This window comes from Pterocles gutturalis, unplaced genomic scaffold (assembly GCF_000699245.1).
Source record: "Pterocles gutturalis isolate BGI_N339 unplaced genomic scaffold, ASM69924v1 scaffold16622, whole genome shotgun sequence".
NCBI classification, from domain to species: domain Eukaryota; kingdom Metazoa; phylum Chordata; class Aves; order Pterocliformes; family Pteroclidae; genus Pterocles; species Pterocles gutturalis.
This window is the reverse complement of record NW_010113107.1, coordinates 77,187-96,679: the sequence shown is the minus strand read 5'-3', so window position 1 is coordinate 96,679 and position 19,493 is coordinate 77,187. Positions and strand designations below refer to the sequence as shown.

Sequence of the window (19,493 nt, the reverse complement as noted above, 5' to 3'; positions counted from 1 at the left end):
ATCCTAAGAGAATGATTGCCCTGTTGAGAGTTGAGGTTTCATCAAAGCTTGTTCAAAGCAGTAAAATTTCTTGAATTGATTTTCACTGCATCAAATTTCCACGACTTTGAACCAAGGCTGAGAAATGTTTTATTGTAACGTAAGAGGGAAAGTGTTGTTAAATGATTCTACCTTCCCTCTCACAACTGCGGATTCCAGAGGGATTGGGTGGAATACACAGAGAGAAAAATGCAGGAAACAACAGTCTGAGTTGATTGGGGTTGATTGGGTTAAAACCTTCCGGAATCACGTAAAATGATTCTGAAGTCAATAAAATGCTGATGGAAGGATGATGAATTTGAAGTACAATAAACAGACTCCTTGTCATGTAGTTGGCTTTGTAGCAAATAGATATTTTCTCAGTGGAATTGTATCAACATTTTTTTTTTTTAAATTTCTGGATATTGTTCTCAATTTTCATTTGAGGAGCAGATTCAAAATTTTTTAGAAACCCCTGGCTTGTTCCTGTTGGAACTTGCATGTTCAGAAATTGGCCTTGTGTCAACACATCACCTGTTCGTTGTTAAGAGTTTAATTTTCAGAGCTATGATTTCATCTCCCTGAAGAGAAGGTGGACAGAGGGATTCAATGCAACAGCAGTATTTTAGCTTGAGATGTAAACCAAAAAAAAAAAAAAAGAAAAAAACCCCACATTTTGGGGATGAACTCAGACCAGATTGAATTGAGTATTTACATTTGGAAGGTATTACAGCCCAGAATGCATGATAAGCTAAAGGCCTTGTCATTGAGGCTTTAAGGGAGTTTTATTCAGTAATGGCCAGTAATATTTTGTTTGAAAACCAGGATAAATGAACGAGAGCGTTCTCCAGGAGTGGGAGAAGAATGCATTCGCTTTTGTTTCCATCCAGGTCTGCAGTTGCTACTGTGCCTGCTTGGGTTTGGTCTAACAGTAATCTGTTTCATTTTAACCTTCTCTTGAGTTCCTGTTGCAAAGTTTGCAAGTGTTGTGCAATACCAAAGCAACGGTATTCAGGGCAGAGCAGCGCCACTGTGAAACAGGGAAATGCAAATAATGAAATTGGGAACTGAGTTGGAGGTCCAAGCAATGACCTGAGATTAGGGTCTCTGCAAGTAAAGGATGAGGAACTTGCTTCAGGATGAGGTTTCTGTGGAGACTTGTAACACTTTCTGGTTGTGTTTGAGTAGGAAATGCCTTGAGAACAGCTTTTCCTGTGGTCTTGTCTCAGGCTTAAGTACAAAGATATACAACCTGTTTTCTTTTCTCCTTTAAAAATATTTAGCTGAACTTTTAAAAACCTCAGCAGAATAAAACCAGTTTTGGTCCAAGTGTTGAAAACAGGCTTACACCAGTTTTCACTACCAATATCCATTTGCCTAGTTCTAAACATTGCAGAGGATTTTTTAATTTGATATAAATGAGAACTACATTTCATAGATTCATATAATCATAATTCTGTTAAATTAATTCTATTAAATACCAATTTAATGGAATTTAAGCCATCATTCATAATTTAAATAAATTTTTAAGAGAAAATGGCTTCATTTTTGAGACTTTCTTTTACCACTTTAACCATTTACTTTAAAGATATCGGAAAAGAAGAAAAATATTGGTCACAACTATGTCTTTGAAATCGAATTGGTGTGTTCATATTCTAGTCAGACTCCTAAGGCATCCATCCCTTTTCTTAGCACATAATAGCTGTCCACACATGAATATATCACATGCTGATGTGGCATTCCTACTTAATTTTGTATTTGCTAATTATATATATCTCATAGCTTTTTTTACCTGGTTGTTTTATATCTGCAGATAAAGCAATACGTGTTGTTTTGCTTTTTTTCCTGGAAATTATTTAAAAGCACAGAAAAAGCCATTTGTGCAAATATAAAGGGTATCTCTTCATAGTAACCTAAGATTTCAATATGTAGTAATTAAAGAATTATAGCTTCAACAGCTTATTATATTGAATAACTTGTATATTTCCTTAATTAAAAAAATAGAGAGATTTTGGTGGTCAGTACTTGTGTAAAGTGTGTCTCAGTTGCCTTTTGCCTGAGTGGTGGTGGTGTAATTATTCTCTAGGGGGGAAATGCCTTGAGTAAATGTACGAAAGGAATGGAATAGACATTATACAACTTACATCCTTTTTGCGAGGCCTCATTTTTGTAAAGTGTTCTTGCTTTGGTCTTCTGGCTGGATAAATACAAGCAGAGTGAACCCTGATGTCATGGAAGCTCTTAACGCTTTCTTTTGCCTCACCACTTACAAGCAAAGCTTTCTCTCTTGACCCTGTTTTGTTGCAGGAGTCATTTTTTGAATGTCTGTGTTTTCCCCACTGTTGGAAGATCATCTTTAGTGAAACAAAACTCTTTATTTACTTAAATCTTTGAACGTGGTAGAATGGCACTTCCAAAGATGGGTCTGACCTAATTAAATCCAATCTCAGTTTTAAATACCCTTTCCCACCTACTATTCTTTCCAGCTCCACACCTAAATCCAGAGTGATTATTCTGGAAATTTTAGTCAGCTTCCTTACAGAGACAGACAGATTTTAATCTAATTTAAAATTGGTTTAAAACATGGATGAAACACCATTTAAATCTTTGGAATTGACGTAGCATGAAACAGATGTGAAAGGAAAGCTGGATACAGGCAAAATCCAGGCAAGTAGTCTGCATCCCATCCAGATCCAGAAAATCTTCATTTCTAGAATTTATAAATTCTCTGATCTGTTGGGTTTGGATTAAGTTTGTCTGTTTCAGTGCTAAATCAAAACAAATGTTGCCTGTATTGGCTTCAGCTCAAATACCTCTGAACCTTCTGGTTTTAAATAGGGGAGAGTCCCCCTTTGACCAGAGGTGCGTGCAGAGCTGTGTTTTGCTGTTCTCTGCCCTGTGGGTCCCTCTGCGTGCACAAGCAATAGTTGATTATTATTGGCGAGTTGAGAAGGCCAGAAGAAAAATTCCATCCTCCGTGCCCTCCTCCTCCTCTCTCCCTCTCCCCAAGCTCCTCTTTTGTGGTCCCCAACGCCAGTGCAAAGCGTTCTGTTCCTGAAAAGGAAGTGGGGTACCTCAACTTCCCTAAAGGACCATTAGAAAACTGTAATTTCAAAATGAGTTTCCTGTCCAAGGAAGAGGGCTTAGCACTTACAAGAACAGTTCTCCACTGTACAAGGCAGACATTTTAGTTTTATGAGGAACAAATAAAACATTCCTCTGTGCTTTACAGGCATAACACTTTCTTAGACTCTTTAGTTACAAAATGACCTGTCTGCATAGCTCTGCTGATCAGTTGCAGAGAATAACACGGCCCGACTGTTTAGCAGTGCCCGATGCAGTAAAGAAGTGGAGGTGGGGGAAGCAGAGGCAAACCAAAAAGTCATCTGCCGTTTGCAGCAAATCCTTCCCATGCTTTTCAGATGGTAATAAAGTCTGAGATACAACCAGAACAATTCCTGATCTAGAGATGCGGAGATGCTGGCATTATTACAGTGACACAGGATCTTCCTGAGGTCAGGGGGGATGCACGGGGTGTAACCGAGAGCACAGCTTGGCCCTTGGAAAGTGATACAGGTCTGCTGAATGCAAGCTAAACCTCCTGTGTCCGAGCTATAGCTTTCAAGAAGTATGTAAAAAGGATAATGCCAACTTAGTTGAGTTCTTTGGAGGTGTGGAAAGCGTAGTCAGGTTGACCTTACCCTGCTAATCCTTCTTTAAAAATAAATTAAAGCAGTTGTTGTCAGCATGAAATGTTGCATTATTTTTGGGGATTTAGGCTTAATATTCTCTCTCGCCCTATAATAAAGTTGTGTGCACTTTGAAGAACACAAAAATGGTGAAAGCCTCCCAAAATCCTCGTGGACGCTTAACTGTAGGACATCCAGAAGCAGCTGTATGTTTTCCAGTAGGTGTCAAAACCAGCTTATTATGGAACTTAAGATGAAAAATAACTGGAGAATTGTGATAAATTCAGCCTAACAGTCTGTGTTATATAGTATTACTTAAGATTTACTGTGTGTTATGGTAAAGGCATGTGGTCATGTGAGCTTCGATTTCAGTCATTTTCATTTCCAGATTAATGTCTTAATGCAGCTCTGTTTGCCTCTAGAGCAAGCTTATGGGAAAGCTTTCATGGTATAATCAGTTGTTAAACGTGAAATCAATCTTATACCCTATTCTGATGTTAAATTTTAATATAGTTGTGTGTAATAGATTTTAAAAAGACATTTTCATTTTCTTTTTTTCTCTTTTTCTCCAAACATTACCAGGCTTGCAAAGGAAATATACCAAAAGCAGTAGTGAAACACAGCCTGTACAGAAGGAGGTGAAATGTTATGTATAACAGAGACAGCAATAGCACGTAATTGCAGAGTCAGACAAACAGGTTATGTCATTTTTTTAATTGTTCCCCAGACTTTCTTGTAATTAATTGCATTCTTTGCCTAAGGCTTGTTGAATTGAAGACAGATAAGTTAGCAGATAACGCTCTAGCCTTTCACTTCATAGATCTTTGCAAGGGAGCAAGTTAATCTTTCCTAATTTCAAAAGCCGTCATATGCACAGCTGTTAAATGTGTTTTGTCAGGACTGGGAATTTCTTCTAAGGAGATAATTTACTAGGAGCAAACAAACATGATTCATCAATTACTTTTTCTGGACAGAAACTTCTTCTCAAAGGGAGAAAAAAAATCATTAAGTCAGTGTAGCAGCAGTTTTTATTTTTGGTGTCCTAACTTGGACGTGTGCTTACATGCCTCCATAATGTTAAAAATGAGAAACTGAGAATAGCATCTTTTTCAGTAATAAAAAAGTAGAAACGATGCAAGCCAGAACTCACATTTATGATGGGTTTGAGTAGAAAAAATGATAGCATTTGTACCGCTAGTACTCTGTCACCTGATAGGAGATGAACACACAGTAGCCTTGAGAAGAACACTGGAAAGTCAAGAATCTAGGGGAACTGCTTTAAAAGGACAAAAAAAAATAAGTAGTTTAGACCACAGGACTTCCAAGTGTGCATTCACCCTTCAGTGATTAGACATATAAAAAGAAAATTATAATTTTAGGGTTAAATGTCTACTGAGGGTGTTCTACAGCAGTTAGGAATAACATGACATGATTCAAATAGCTTTCTGCATGGATGCTAAGTAACACATTGATTTTTTTTTTTTTCTTAATGATCACAATGTAATTAAAAGGGGCTTACTTTTTCCCCAGCGGAAATTCTTGAATTGGCTGGAAATGCAGCAAGGGACAACAAGAAGGGTCGAGTCACTCCTAGACACATCCTGTTGGCTGTAGCAAATGATGAAGAATTAAATCAGGTAAGAAAAAACTCCACCGTGTGAGGCCCAGGATTTCCTTCAGGGCTTTTTAAATTGTCTTTCCATATAGCTGAATTGTAACTCAAGACCTCTGCTTATTGAGTAGCCCACCAGGAAACAACTCATTCACTCACTAGCACACTGCCTGTGTAACTAACTACAGTACTCAGCTTAATTATGCATTTCAGGGTGCTTAAAATGTGTAAAAATGCAGTGGAGATGTCATATGGTATTTGCTTGCACTATTGCAACCACTTCCATTAGGGTGGACGTTGTCCTAAACTCTACAGAGATACAGAGAAAGTCCTGTAGATGCTTTGTTTTTCTTTTTGTTCTTCCCCTTAAGCAGCTTAGGACTCAGTGGGACCTATACTGTTCTTGTTGAAGTCTGTCATTGTGACCACAGAATTAAAAACTCTGGAATTCTTGCAAGTCTGTGTCCTTTGCAGACTTCAAGATGCCTTTAACTTGTCCAAAAACTATTTGGGAATTATTATTGCAGTGTTGTGGTGTCAGCCAGAGGCACTGGCTAGGATTAACGTACCTTTCTGTGAGGTGCAGTAAAAACACATCTGAAAAGATACTTTTTCCAAACCTATGTATCATGATGGAGCAGGGGAAAAAAAAATAATCCCCAAACCAACCTCCTTCTGGCTTTGTCTGAAATTTGATAATGCTTTCCATTCATCGTCCCTTTGTAAGCTTGGAGCCTCACTGAGTTGTGGTTGGGGAGCAGTAAATGCAAATCAGAAGGTGGGAGTACCTGAGGGACTTTGATATCACCGTTTGTATCCTCCCAAATAGTGAATCAGTCCCAGTTAGATGTATAAAAAATAGTTTAGAGTGGTTTTAAATACAGAACATGATATATTTCACCTCTGCTTTTAAAGGCTTGAATTAACTGAACAGTTTTGAATATTGATCTGCTTTTCTTCAACTACATACAGGTTTTTTTGAAGAAAGACTTCCAGGTATAGAGACTTGTATAAATGTTACCCTCCATTTGAAATTTCTTTTTCTAAGAAAAAAAATCTGGTTTAAAAATGTACTTTCAAGAAAATTCAGCAATTGGGACCTATATTGCGTTCTCCACCTTGTCGTACCCATTGCAGTCCTGTACCATGGACTCTGGGGTCTCATCTCTCCCACAAAGCCCTCGTGGCTGGGGCTGGGGCTGGCCCGTTATCTAGTAGCTGGGTAACAGGCTTCATTGCACGGCTTCACAGCGACAGATCTTGTGTGAGCCCAAGAGATATTGACAGTAACAAGCATATGTGCAAGAAGAGTGCTGTCCTGGTTTCAGCTAGGACAGAGTTTTGTTCCCTTTGTATTTAAAATTCAGTACATGATCAACTCCATTTCATACATTTCATGTCTCTTCGTCAAGGATAATGTGTTGAGACACATACAAGAACCAGTTAAAACTCAAGGCAATGTACAAAGTTTGCAGTAAATGCCATTTTCTGTTTATTGGTGAGTAAACGCTGGAATTTGTTATCTGCAACTTTTATTTTTTTAGCTATTGAAAGGGGTCACCATAGCCAGTGGTGGAGTGTTACCCAATATTCACCCAGAGCTGTTGGCAAAGAAGCGGGGATCAAAAGGAAAACTGGAAGCCATCATCACTCCACCTCCAGCAAAGAAGGCAAAGTCTCCATCACAGAAAAAAACAGTATCAAAGAAAACAGGCGGCAAGAAAGGGGCACGAAAATCCAAGGTAGAGTAATCTCTTTAATTCAAACCCAAACAAGCTGAAGTAGGGTCCAGTACTGCTAGAGCAATTTCTTTGGCTGAGCTAAAGACCCACAAATGTCCTCCTCTGTTATTAGTATGTTATAGATGAGACTCTTCTTTGTTTAGACTTGGTGGTTTTGATTCCTAGTAATAAATTAAACTCATTCAAAATCATGCATGAAGGTAAGGGGAAGAACAAGAGAACAAAAAAAATTTATTTTCTTGCACTAGGAAGCCAAGAACATCTTTTTTTAAGCTAAGAAGAACATTCCTTTTTTAGTTTCCGTTTGGTGGAATAGGGAATCTTTCTAATGTGTGCATGTGTAACCAAGGATATTTTTTGCAAAACAACTACTGCCAAACGATAGGTTATGAAAGTGGGAAGAAAAATACATGAATTTCACATGAAATGGACAGTGCATATGCAAAGTTGCCTTCCCTGTAAGCAAAGCTTCCCTATTCATCCTGCTATGTCTCTGTTATTGTTTGCTTGGTCACTCTTCTGATCGATTCAATTTTTGTTTTTTGAACTGTTGAATTTGTTTGTGTCTTTTAGAACACCTAGTAGCTGACATTTCAAGTGCAGTTCTTTTAATAACCATGCAGTAATCATTTCCCTAAATCTGGAATTTTTTCCCCTACTTGATTACAAAAACAGGAAGTCTGTTGTGGGGTTCTGTTTTTCTTCCACACAATAAACTGTATTGTCTGCTTACTATATTGGTGTTTGGCTAACAGTAAACTCCTGGGGAATTGAAATAGGACCCATGAAAATCTAATTTTCAAAACATTTGTGTAAAGTAAAGCATGGTTACAGCTTCTAGAAGCACCAATACAGCCTTGCATCAAAGTACTTTTAGTTGCTCAGCCACAGATTTAGTTTGTATACTTTGGAAAGGGACAGTAGAACAGTGGTTTGCTTAATATTCCAGGTGTGCTTTTTAGCTTCAGCATAAATATTGCTGAGACACCAAATGTTTATATGGAATCATAAGTAGTAATTTTATTGAAAATGTGGAATGATCTTTGGCACCAATTGAGTTTGTAACCACAGCAGTCAATTCACTATCTTCATGAAACATCCTTTTCAGTGTGTTCCTAATCCTCATTTTTATTCAGTAAATCAATTCATTCCTGAAACCTATTATTTTACTTCAGCAATACAGTTGAAAAAAGGAATGGTGGTTGAGGGGAGCTCCTTTTCCCCTTACAGTTTTACTGGAGATAAAGGAAAGTGATGATCATGACAAGACAGAGAAAATTGTTCATCCCATTTCCAACTACCAGGCAGGTAGAAAGCAGACGTTTTGTTCTGCCCCTGGCTCTAAGGATGGCCAGATTTCAAAGCAGTATTTCTAAAAATAAGTTTGTGACATCTGGGAGCAGCTCCCTTCAAAGAGACAACATTTGAACTCTGACGTCAAAGTCAGTTTTTACCTTAGGATGAATGTCTGCCCGGACTTATAAATAGATACATTATCTTTTGCACACAAGCCATTAGAAAGCTCTTAAAAGTTTGGGGCTGTTTTATATTTTTTTCCTGCAACATTGAAGACAACTGTCATGTGAATTGTGCGCCGTCGTAGGCAAGAAAAGGCTTATGGAGATGTGTAGACATTGAGGTCATTTTTCCTATTGACTCCTTCACATGTAATCAGTCATTTCAGCTAGACTAAAGGATAAAATCCAAGCACCAGTGTTTGTACTGGCATTTTACTGCCTGGTAAGCATTTATGGCATGTCATATATCTTAGTGTTATTAAACTGGTTTTCTCTCAGCCTTGAGTTAACTAACTAACTGTATTTTTGGAAGAAGAAGCAGGGAGAAGTGAGCAAATCAGCCAGCGCTGACAGTACAACAGAGGGAACTCCTGCAGATGGTTTCACAGTCCTGTCCACAAAGAGTCTGTTTCTTGGCCAGAAGGTATGCTCCTGCATTTTTATAAATGAATACCTATTTTTCAGTGCTGCTTAGGGAATACCTCCTCCCATCACCCTCTGTTCCCCAAAACGTCTAGGTACAATGGACATTTCCCCACTGAGCACTTGTGGAAGTGTGTGATATTAGTTTTTGAACAAAGAAATTCTCTGAAACAACTTTTAGAACATTTAAAAAAAACATAAATGAGTCTTCATATGGCTACATAATTAAATACTCAAATAGAAGGAAAGCCTGTGTGCTTGTAAGCTGTCTCACCTCATTCGTAAACGACATAATGGTTACAGCTAAGCTTCTGCCAAAGATGAGATTATTCTAAGAATAAAATGTCTTTTTCCAGTGGGCAGCCTATTTCATTGCTGATGTAAATGATTTACAGGTTTTTATCAAAACCTATTTTAGACATTTCTTCATAATAGTGGTTTTATGTTTTGTTCTGCTTCATTATTTACAAAAGTGAATGCTGTGTAATAATGAATGATGCTTTTATGAAAAGCTAGAAGTCAACAATCCTTTTTTCCCTGTGAATATGATTTGGGACATGGGGTGGTTTAATACAAATACATACCTGCTTAAAGAGAGGATCCATTTAAAGAGACAATTCATTAAATTAATTTGGTCTTTTATCTTGAAACCTGCCTTTAGTTCATGATACAAAATTTTGTGAAGTAAAACTGCATCCTTCTATCATTCGGTAATCAGATCATTGTGTTGTAAGTCACAAAAGATGAGCCATTGTACATTGTGGAATGTATCTCCTCTGACTCATTTTTATTTCATACTGAGGTTGTTCTCCATTTATCCTGCCACAGTTTGTTTGCCAAGTTTAACATGCATGAGAATAATGTTATTTTTTGCAAGACTTTTGATTTTCCACATTTCATTTTACAGCTAGAGCTAGATTTTTAGTTTGGTAGGGGGTTTTTGTTATTTGACTACTACTAGGGGGGTGGTTTTGAACATATTTTAAAAAACATTTTGGTGACTAAATTAGAACCCAAAATTTATAAACTACGTTACTGTTTCAAGAAAGCAAGTAACACCAGACTTTTGGACCTGATTTTGAACTCCTTTTAGTTACCATAGGAAACCTGTAGTAAGAGCTAGAGTTGTGTTCCAACAAGACTGACCCAGCAAATCAATGAGGCTTTGCTGTTGGGCTCAGTGGAAGAGAATCGTGCTCCAGGACTGCTTTAAGGTGTGGTGAGCAAAGCCAGTGTCTGCTGTAGAGCTTTCCAGTGAGTACCTTGTACTGGGAAATGGACTTTCTGGCTTTCTTATTCACTTGTTTGAGCCAATAAATAATATATTAAGGTCTTTGTTCTGATTTACCCCCAAAATAGCACATTTAAACCCATGTGAATTCTTTTAAGCATTCACATTAAGACTGAAAATGTGGAAAGCTTAAAATGCAAAAAACTTTCACACTGTAGTGATGAAATAGATTTTATTTGGCATAAAAAACAACAATAAAAATTATGCTGGCTTATCCCTAGAAATATTTTCAGACCATTCCCCAGAAATTATTTTCAAAACATGCGTTTTCAAAATGTGCAAAAGAATTTTGATTTTCTTGTGCTAAAAAAGGCAAAGATAAAATTTTCAATCATGGAATAGGTGGGAGTTGAATACTTCCTCTCTCCTAAACTGGAGGTGTGTCTTGCATGGGCCAGGAGGCTCCTGGGTGTGTCAGGATGTCTGCTGCTACGTGCAGGTTTAGCAGACCGCGATCTCATTGATGGCGGTGCTTGTTAATTATTTAAGTGACACAGGGAAGTCTCAAATAATTGCTATTTATTTTAGAAATTTACATATTAAATATAGCAATTATCTATAAAAGCTCTAGTGACTTTGAATCGGTTAAATGCTTCTGCTTAGCCATTTCTACATGCAATTGCTGTTTAAAAAGATAATACTTGTTTTTAAAATGTTTATCTGAGTTTAAGTCTGATGCTTAACAGGAAAAAATTTCTTTGTTGTAGTTGTCTTAAATTAGTGCCACGTGGTACTCATAAACATGACGAACTAAGAATTTTCTTCAATACTTGTTCTGGACAGCAATGTTGCCTTCCATTTCTTAGACTTGTTCATGTTGCTTTTTTTCAAAGCACATGAAGGCAGAAGGTTTTTGCCTGTTTGGAGGAAGACCTTTTTTCTATTCAGCATAGCCTCACTCTCCTTAAACAGCATTTTCAGGGAAGGAAAAATCTGCTAGTCTCTCGGGTAGGGAGGACAGTGTGTTTAGGTGGCTCAGCTGGAGGCCTGGAACCACAACTTCTGGCTTCTGGTTTTGGCTGATTTGGAGATACCATAAATCACCACCTCTTCCTCTGTTGCCTTCCCCATTTGTGAAATGGAGATAGTTGCACTCTTCACATGCATGGTTGGAAAGTTTAGTATGTTGAAACATTTTGAGCTTTTCCATTTAAAAAGAAAAATTATTGGTATTAGTCACAGTTATTTGATTTATCTTGAACTCTTACGTGCAGATTTCCAGTATATTTTCATGTTCTGTGTGTTCTTAATAAACTACAGTGCAAACACAGAAACCTGAAATTGAAAAACCCAAACAATCAGTATCTTTCGAACCTCCTGTGACATCCTTGAACACCTTTGCAGCTTGTCTTTTTGGCCTGCAAAACCACTAACTGCTAGACCAGGAAATAATTTACCAGCTGCAGAGAAGGAAAAAAATAATCCTGTTCTTAGTATCATGTCATTAGTAACTGTTTAATGGGAAAAATCTTTTTCTTGGCTCCATGTTTGCAGAAAGGAAAGGGAAGGGTTTTACTTACAAGAACATCTCTTCATCCTTCTAATATCCCTAGGTTTAATTACTGAAAACGCAAACGATAATGTTGCAAACCTGGGTCTTGTTTCGTTTTAAAAATGTACTGTTGTGGCATTAAATCTTTAGCTAATGGCTGACGTTCAGCTAGAAATTCTTAGAGCTCAGGAAAAGGCAAAGAAACAGTTATAGCTGTAGAGGTGTATTAGTGTTACACTAATTAAGTATTTAAATCTCGTTAATCTTTAAATGATTGCACATCCTACAAGTGACATCCCAATGGAAACGTTGGTATTCTGCACATTAACTAGTTTGTTTTTCCTGAGACAGTTACGGAGTAGAGGCAGAGTTGTAAGACCTCAAGCCTAAGCGTTAGGGTTTGGACTTGCAGAGAGACCTCAGCTTGTTGTCTGCAACAGGCATCTTCCGTTCTCTGTATGAAACTCATACCAGAAAAAGTTCCAAGACTATAAAGGTAATTTTGTCTGAAATAAGAAATGCAAGGCTTGGCTCAGAAAGTACTCATGGATGTGCTGAGTGCCATCTGCATTTTATCTAACTAACGTTCAGTTTAAATGTTACCTAAAGTCGCATCCATTCTTTGTCGCACATGTATATGCAAGTTATGCCTATTTATTTTTTTAAAGTGGCCCTTTAGGGGATCACTTCTATCTACTACACGCTTCATGCTATTGGGTAGTAAAATTGAGCAATTACTCATTGGAGGATTTAATTCTATGGGAAAACTTCTGGTTTTTTTAAAATTGTTTTTGGCAATCAGATAGCTAACAGTGCATTGAACAATAAATGCAAAATTTCGCAAAATAATACTTAGCTGCCAACATATGCTATCCGTGATGGGCAGCTTTTTAAGCATTTTGGTGTTGGTGTTAAATTGAATCTTTAATTACCAGCTGGTTGCTATGTAAATCCCATATATGAGTAGGCGCAGAGATTGAGTAGAGGTCTGAAACCAAAATGATCTGAAGCCAATAGATCTGGGGCAAAATCTTGTAGAACACAGAATTAGGGATCAAAAAGAATCACCTATAAAAAGAACAAAATATTCTTAGGAACATACAGAAATCTTCACGAAACAGTCTTTTGGTGTGTGCATGTGTTTTGTTGTTGGTTTTTTATTTCAAAATTCATAAAGTTTCTTTAACGTTTTGGTTTGATTTGAGTTGACTTTTTTTTTTTTTTAAACAGCAGTTGCTTGTAGTCAAACTCAAGACTCAAACTCAAGTATGAATATCTTTCCACGTGTGAAGTATTAAAGGATTCTAAGCTATTTGGAAAGCAAGGTTGCTTAGATTTTATTAGAAATTCCTGAACAGACCCATACTTAAAACAGGCCTGAATTACACTCATTTTTAGCGAAAAGCACCCTAGTTTGAGGGAACATAGTTTACACAAGCAACATATGCAAGTTATATGAAATTGTAGGCTTTTAAAAAGAGAAAGAAGGTCAATTCATATGATCACATGAATGAAATGGAAATATTTTTTTCATAAAACTTAAATATATGGATGTTGGCCTCCTTAAATGACCCATTCACTTGTATCGGTTTTGTGAGTTGGCTCATGTTGCCTGTGAATAAACTCACATACACCAGGAGAAGATTTGAAGAGTTAAGTTTACAGAACATGGATTACAAACCAAGAGACAAAATTTAGTTATTGATAAGATAAATTGCCATGTCTGAATTTATATGTTATGCTTCATAGGTTGAACCCAGTGGGCTTTGGATTGGAAGGAAAGCCTGGCTCAACTGCAGCTGGCTTCAGGACTTGTGTAAATGAATGAGAACTTTCCCTTTCATGGTTGCTTTCCATGTTGCCTAATCAGCTACTGAAACGATTATTTTAAATGCACATTGTAGATACAAGCATAATTTATGATGTAGATAACGTATGTCCCCGTATGCAAGAGCCTGGAAAATTTTTTGGACTTCAAAGTGATTTAGGTTTTGGCAGTAGCAAACTTGGTGCACGTGAAGCAGCGTTACAAACCCCTGGTTGTAAGCTCCCTCACGTACCTGTCAGCGTATGGCAGTTTTGACTTTTGCCAAGTTTGGCATTCACAGCAAGTTGCCTTAAATTACAGAGTTGTTTTTGTGGTGTGGGTCATCTACTACGATGAGACACCCGAACTGGCAGTAGTAGGCAAACTGTGCTGTCACTTTACACCTCCAAACACTTCCAAAAAAACCGTCCTCACTAGTATGGTATGGCAGGATCGATTTGTTACCATTGCTGGTCTTTTCATTGACTTCTTGTTTTATACACTAGTTTGTAAGTGTTGCTCAACATGTGTTGCTAGACGTTGAAATCTGCACTACCTGATATTAATTCTTTTTTTTAGGAACACGTAGTGCAGATGTGAGGTTAATCTCTAGGTATCTGTACTAACTTCCTCCCCTTACTGTACACCCATGAGAAACCCTTCTGATTTTGTAATGATTCAGACAGCATGCTTTAAATACATGGCTGTTAATGAAAGGACTTCATGGGGGGGGGATAAAATGTTATTTTCATAAATGACAAAAGAAAGTAAAGCAAATAAAATAAAAACAAGAAGCAATAAGCCCCTAACAGTACCTGCTACAAAGGCAGCAGAACTGGGCAAATGAATACTGGGGTGCTTGCAATAGAGAATATGGTGGCCACTAATATGGAAAGAAAAAGAAACGTGTCCCATTGCTAGGATGGAGGAATCACTGGAAGAAGTGTGTGTTTTCTCAAAGATATGCTCAGCTTTGCTGGCTTAAAGAAGGAGGAGCAGCATCTTTTATCCAGTTTCAGTGCTGAATGGTCACGGCACATTCCTGTAATTGGTGCTTAAGAAATGGTTAGGGTGTCCTTCATCTGTACTTTGAGAAGCAGCAAATACCCTCTCATAATGCCAAAATAAGAATCCCACATTGTGGCCAGCATAAAGTCAAAACAGAGCTTGTTAGTAGGTACATTCATGTCCTCCCAGGGTGAGCAATGTTTGAGTCTTGTGTTTGAATTTTTTTTGGATTATAACCCTCCTTTATGACCTGCCTTTTATTTTGCATATTTGTTTGCAGTGATGCTATCTCCATCTGTGTTGCAAAGCTCACTTTTCTGCAGCTTCTCTGTGATTTCCCAGCTGTCCTGTTATTTCCCACCTCATGCTTTTCTTTTCAGCTGAACCTTATTCACAGTGAAATCAGTAATTTAGCCGGCTTCGAGGTGGAGGCCATTATCAATCCCACCAATGCTGACATTGACCTTAAAGATGACCTAGGTAAATGGGGCATGGGTTGACACAACTAACGGTCACATGGAAATTATGGAACCCAGAATTTACTCTCTAGGACATCATATATTTAATAAGAGAAGAAATTAAAATCTTCCAAGTCTGTTTTTGTTAAAGAACTATATTCAAAAGACTTTTTCAACAAATTGAATACTTGCGGCTATTGCTAGTCTTCACGTTGATTTTGGTTAAAACAAATCATTTAAATTCTTTTCCATAATGATCATATGTGACTGTTAGCTATTTTGGGGGGTTTCTTATTTTGATACTTCTAGGACTAAAATACTTTTTTGTCAGGTTGTTTTCAAAATAAGCAGTTTCTCCATCCTAACTGCAATTTTGGGGTTTTTTTCTGATGCTCAGAATAGGCATAAATTTTTTAAAGAGAAATTATTAAATAATTCACTATCCCCCAATCTTTCCTCCCTCGATTTCATGTTTAATTCAGTCAAATAATTTGTTTCCATTATGCTTCAGTTACTCCCTATCACTTTCACATTCATCTGAAAACAAATATTGATATTATACCAACAATGAACTTGTAGATAATATCATAGATGGTGTATCAGTTTTAAAGCTTCTGTCTTGTACCAGATTGAAGAAAAAAAATAATCCTCCTTCAACAAAAAGTCTGTGAAGAAAGTAAAAGAAAAATTAACTTTCATGTGCTATGTTTCATGAACTTTCCTTCTTATTTGACCATACCTGCTGCTGTCTTTTTTTAAAGCTTCCTTAATGGAATACAACCCCAAATTCTGCTAAGGCATTTCCTGTGGGAAAGTACATATGAAATTTAACAAGGAAAAGATTTAAGAAGGCTAATTTTTAAATCAGCCTTTCTCGGAAATAGGTGTATTTTTACGTATGTCTCAGCCATCTCAACACATAATTAGAAAATATGCCTTACCTTTAAAATAAGATTGATCATTTATATTTTTTAAAGCACATTCACCCATGTCTGCGAATATATGGTTTCCTCAATATGGAGACTGTCATTTTTAGAAAAATTATGAATCGCTATACACAGGAAGATTAGTGCCTGTCAGCTTATTGATGCTGGCAAAATGGAGAAACTAATTATTTTGTTTGGCTTGATGATCCTGAATTTCTTTTTTTAAACAGATTCCATGTTTTACTGTCATGCTCTGTGGGGAACTGGTTGTTCAAGGTTTCTGCAAAGTGAAATGGGGTATTAGCTGCTTTTTAAAACATTGGAAATGATCTCATGTGATTGCTCTGACTTGTCATTTTAACATTTATTTGATCATGTCATACTCAATATTCCTCCTCCTGTTCCCTCCACCCCTTTCTCTACACACACCTGCACACACAACTCAGCATACTCCTTTGGCGCAAGGTTTGGAGATGTAAAGGTAGGAAAATATGGACGTTGGTACATGTGTAAATGTAGAGCCTGTGCTGGGTCTCTGTCCAACGTGGTTGATATACATCTGTTTACCTGTTGTAGTTGCAAGTTGTACAGGCTGACATTGCCACGATCGACAGTGATGCTGTCGTTCACCCGACAAACTCTGACTTCTACACCGGTGGTGAAGTAGGTAATGGCAAGTTCAGTGCTGCGGAGTTTGTATGTGTGTGCATGGTCAATCAGCAGCCACAAGCTTGTTGTAGCTATGCAGATCTGCATTCATTTCTCACTTCCAGCAGTCCTGACTGATAATAAAAAGGAATAAAGAATTGCAAACTCAGTAGGCATTTCTGATTTTTATCACCAAACAACATAATGCACCGCCAAAACTTGAAGTGCAGGAACAGCACACTCAGTGCAGGCATGTGACCAAGGAGAATGGATTACTGCATTGTTTGCTGGACACGTTAAATGCCTGTTCTGAATACAGTTTGAGTCTTGATCTTTAGATTTCTAACCAGTTCCAGTGCACCCTCTACGTGCCAAGTTTCAGATGTTTACATCTGACACACTGGCTCTGGCCCATTTCTGTTCTCTGAACTCTTAAGGACAGTCAGTGTTTTCATGTTTTATGGACCGATTACCTGCACAGCCCTGCCCAACGGTCCTTGTGCCCACAAGCACATAGCTAGTGATGCATGTTTTTCAGGCGGTCGATCATCTAAGCTACACTGATGAGAGAAGGCATGATAGAAATCATGACAGACATCTTAATCCAGTATCTTAATTTTCCCCCGAGTAATCTTACTCTTATCTTAGTCATACCCCCTCTACGAAGAGCGTTTTGAAGGATTTCCTGAAAGTGTAGCAGTCCTGTAAGTGCACTGCCTTGGTCGTTTGAGAAGGCAAATCAGAATTTGGGTTGAACACAGAAGTTGCTGGTAAGGGTGATGACCAACCATGCTTTAAAAAACCCACATGATCCCAGCCTGTGTTCTGTATCTCATCTTAACCTCATCACCGCTATGCAAATGGTCTCCCTCCGTGCCTGAGGCCCTGTTTCAGTGCTGGCCGGGAGGGACACGCATCCTGCTGCAGAGCTGGCATGTCCTACACCACCTGCTTTTTCCAAAGGGGCTGCTTTCCGAGTAACACGCAGGCGAACGTAGCTCTATAGCCTGTTGGAGCAGGAGCAGCTGTGACTTGTCTGGCTAAACATTACACAGAAACATTAAAATAAAAGTGTCATAATACCCTGTATTTGAAGAATATGCTTCTAAAGTCTGTCAGACTCATTCAGCTAATGTGCTTGTCTCCTACCCTTTGACAAAGAAATGCTTTGCTACCCTACAAAGAAAATTGTCGCTCAAAGCTGCACGGCTCATTCGTTAGTGTAGGTTCCTGTTGCCTCTGACTGCTGTAAGAAAGAATAGAAGTGCACAAATGCTTAGCTTCCAATGATTAACTTTTACCCATCTAAATTTTTTTTTATTATTATTTTTGTTGTTTTTTTTCCCTAACAATTTAAATGTACTGGGGGCTTATCCTGAGAATTTTAGAGCCTAAATTTCTGCTAACGCTGTTTTCAACACTGATACCAATGCCTGCTTGGAAAGCATGAGATAATGATCTTATTCTCATGGGAGTGACACATATTTATGCCTGTGAGCAAATAAGCTACTAACCTTGAAGCTGTGAAGCAAGACTTCCATCAAGAAACTGCTAATGTGGTGGAAAATGGTTAAATACAGTATGTCCTTTCCCAGATGAAGCTAATTTACAACATAGTTCTGAGACATAATTTTAATATAAACCCTCACTATTAATCAGAAGTTTAACATAATTGAGGAATAAAACCTCACTGGTTCATACCAAATACTCCTTTTGCTCTTCTTTGTACCAGATCTGCAAGAAGAGAGCTCAGTGAAATAAACTGACGGGGTTGTTCATTGCTTTTAATTATAAATGAATTCCCAGTAGAAGTGAAAAAGCTGATCCTTCTGGATTGAATTAAATCAAACCAGGCTAAATTCCATTAAATGTACAACAGCTTTGCAATGGCAAAGAAATGACCTACTTAATAGATCTTTTCTGTTCCTAGGTTCTGCACAAGGCTTAATTATGTTTCCCCTTGAAACAAGAGAAATTAAGGATTATGAATGTCATGGGTTTTAGGGCTGATGTGAGTTCATGGACTCCAGGGGAATATAACTGGAATATATACAAATGTAAATAGGAATGATATGGAAATACATACAACAGGAGCATAACTAAAATGGAAGACTGTTTCTTTACCTCCCCATCACTTCTCAGAGTGATTTTATAAGACCCTGGTGTCAGCCACGCCTGCTAGGCTGGCTCAGCGAAGGGCACACAGCAGCACTGTGTGTCGTGCTGTCTGGCATATTGCTGCCTTTGTAGGGCAGCATGTTTCCAGGCACCTCAATTCTGGGGTGGATCTCCTTTCCTAGCACACTCTCCTAAGAGAAGACACCTTGCTGCTACAAATAAAGCCACTCCTGTCTTTTCTAAGAGGTTTGTAAGGTGTTGCCTTTGACTCAGTTGCACAGGGATAGGTAACTTTGATTTTCAGAAAATTCTCAGTGAGGAGTTTGAATAAACTTAGACTGAAGTTATTTCTATACAAAAGCTTCAATGAGCATAAGAAGCAAATTACATGCTGTCCTACACAGTCTGACCTTGCAGTCCAGCTTTTGGCAAGCACCCATTGTGAATTGGTTATGAAAAAAGCAAAGAAAAGGCATACATTTTTAAATTGTCCTCAGCTTTTGTACCCCAAAAGCAGTAAACTGCCAATAGCAAAATAGAGGCAGGATCACAGAGTCAGTTTCTGAATGAATAAACAGATGCATTGTTTTCAGCTTTTAATCTTTGTTTTGGAAGAAATTTAGTAATTGTGTCAAAACAAAAGCATCTTGCAGTCGTCCTCTTAGTTCTGAGAGCTATAACCCTATTTAGTCAACTGAATCTTGGAGGAGGGGCTCTGCTTCCTTGAGCATACAGTATGTGCAC

General features: G+C 37.9%; 1 protein-coding gene across 7 annotated transcripts in view; it reads left to right on the top strand.

The window, feature by feature from the left end:
- Positions 1–19,493, top strand: part of LOC104462414 (core histone macro-H2A.1) — a 37,704-nt gene that overhangs the window by 8,344 nt on the left and 9,867 nt on the right. The window contains exons 2-6 of one of the 7 annotated variants that reach the window (XM_010074337.1): positions 5,238–5,344; positions 6,864–7,066; positions 7,310–7,327; positions 8,888–9,002; positions 14,980–15,079. In XM_010074337.1, the coding sequence (XP_010072639.1) occupies positions 5,238–5,344; positions 6,864–7,066; positions 7,310–7,327; positions 8,888–9,002; positions 14,980–15,079 (543 nt within the window). Of the gene's footprint in view, positions 1–5,237; positions 5,345–6,863; positions 7,067–7,309; positions 7,328–8,887; positions 9,003–14,979; positions 15,080–16,559; positions 16,651–19,493 lie in introns of all 7 variants that reach the window. The other 6 variants (XM_010074341.1, XM_010074338.1, XM_010074342.1 and 3 more) reach the window with 6 other exon arrangements.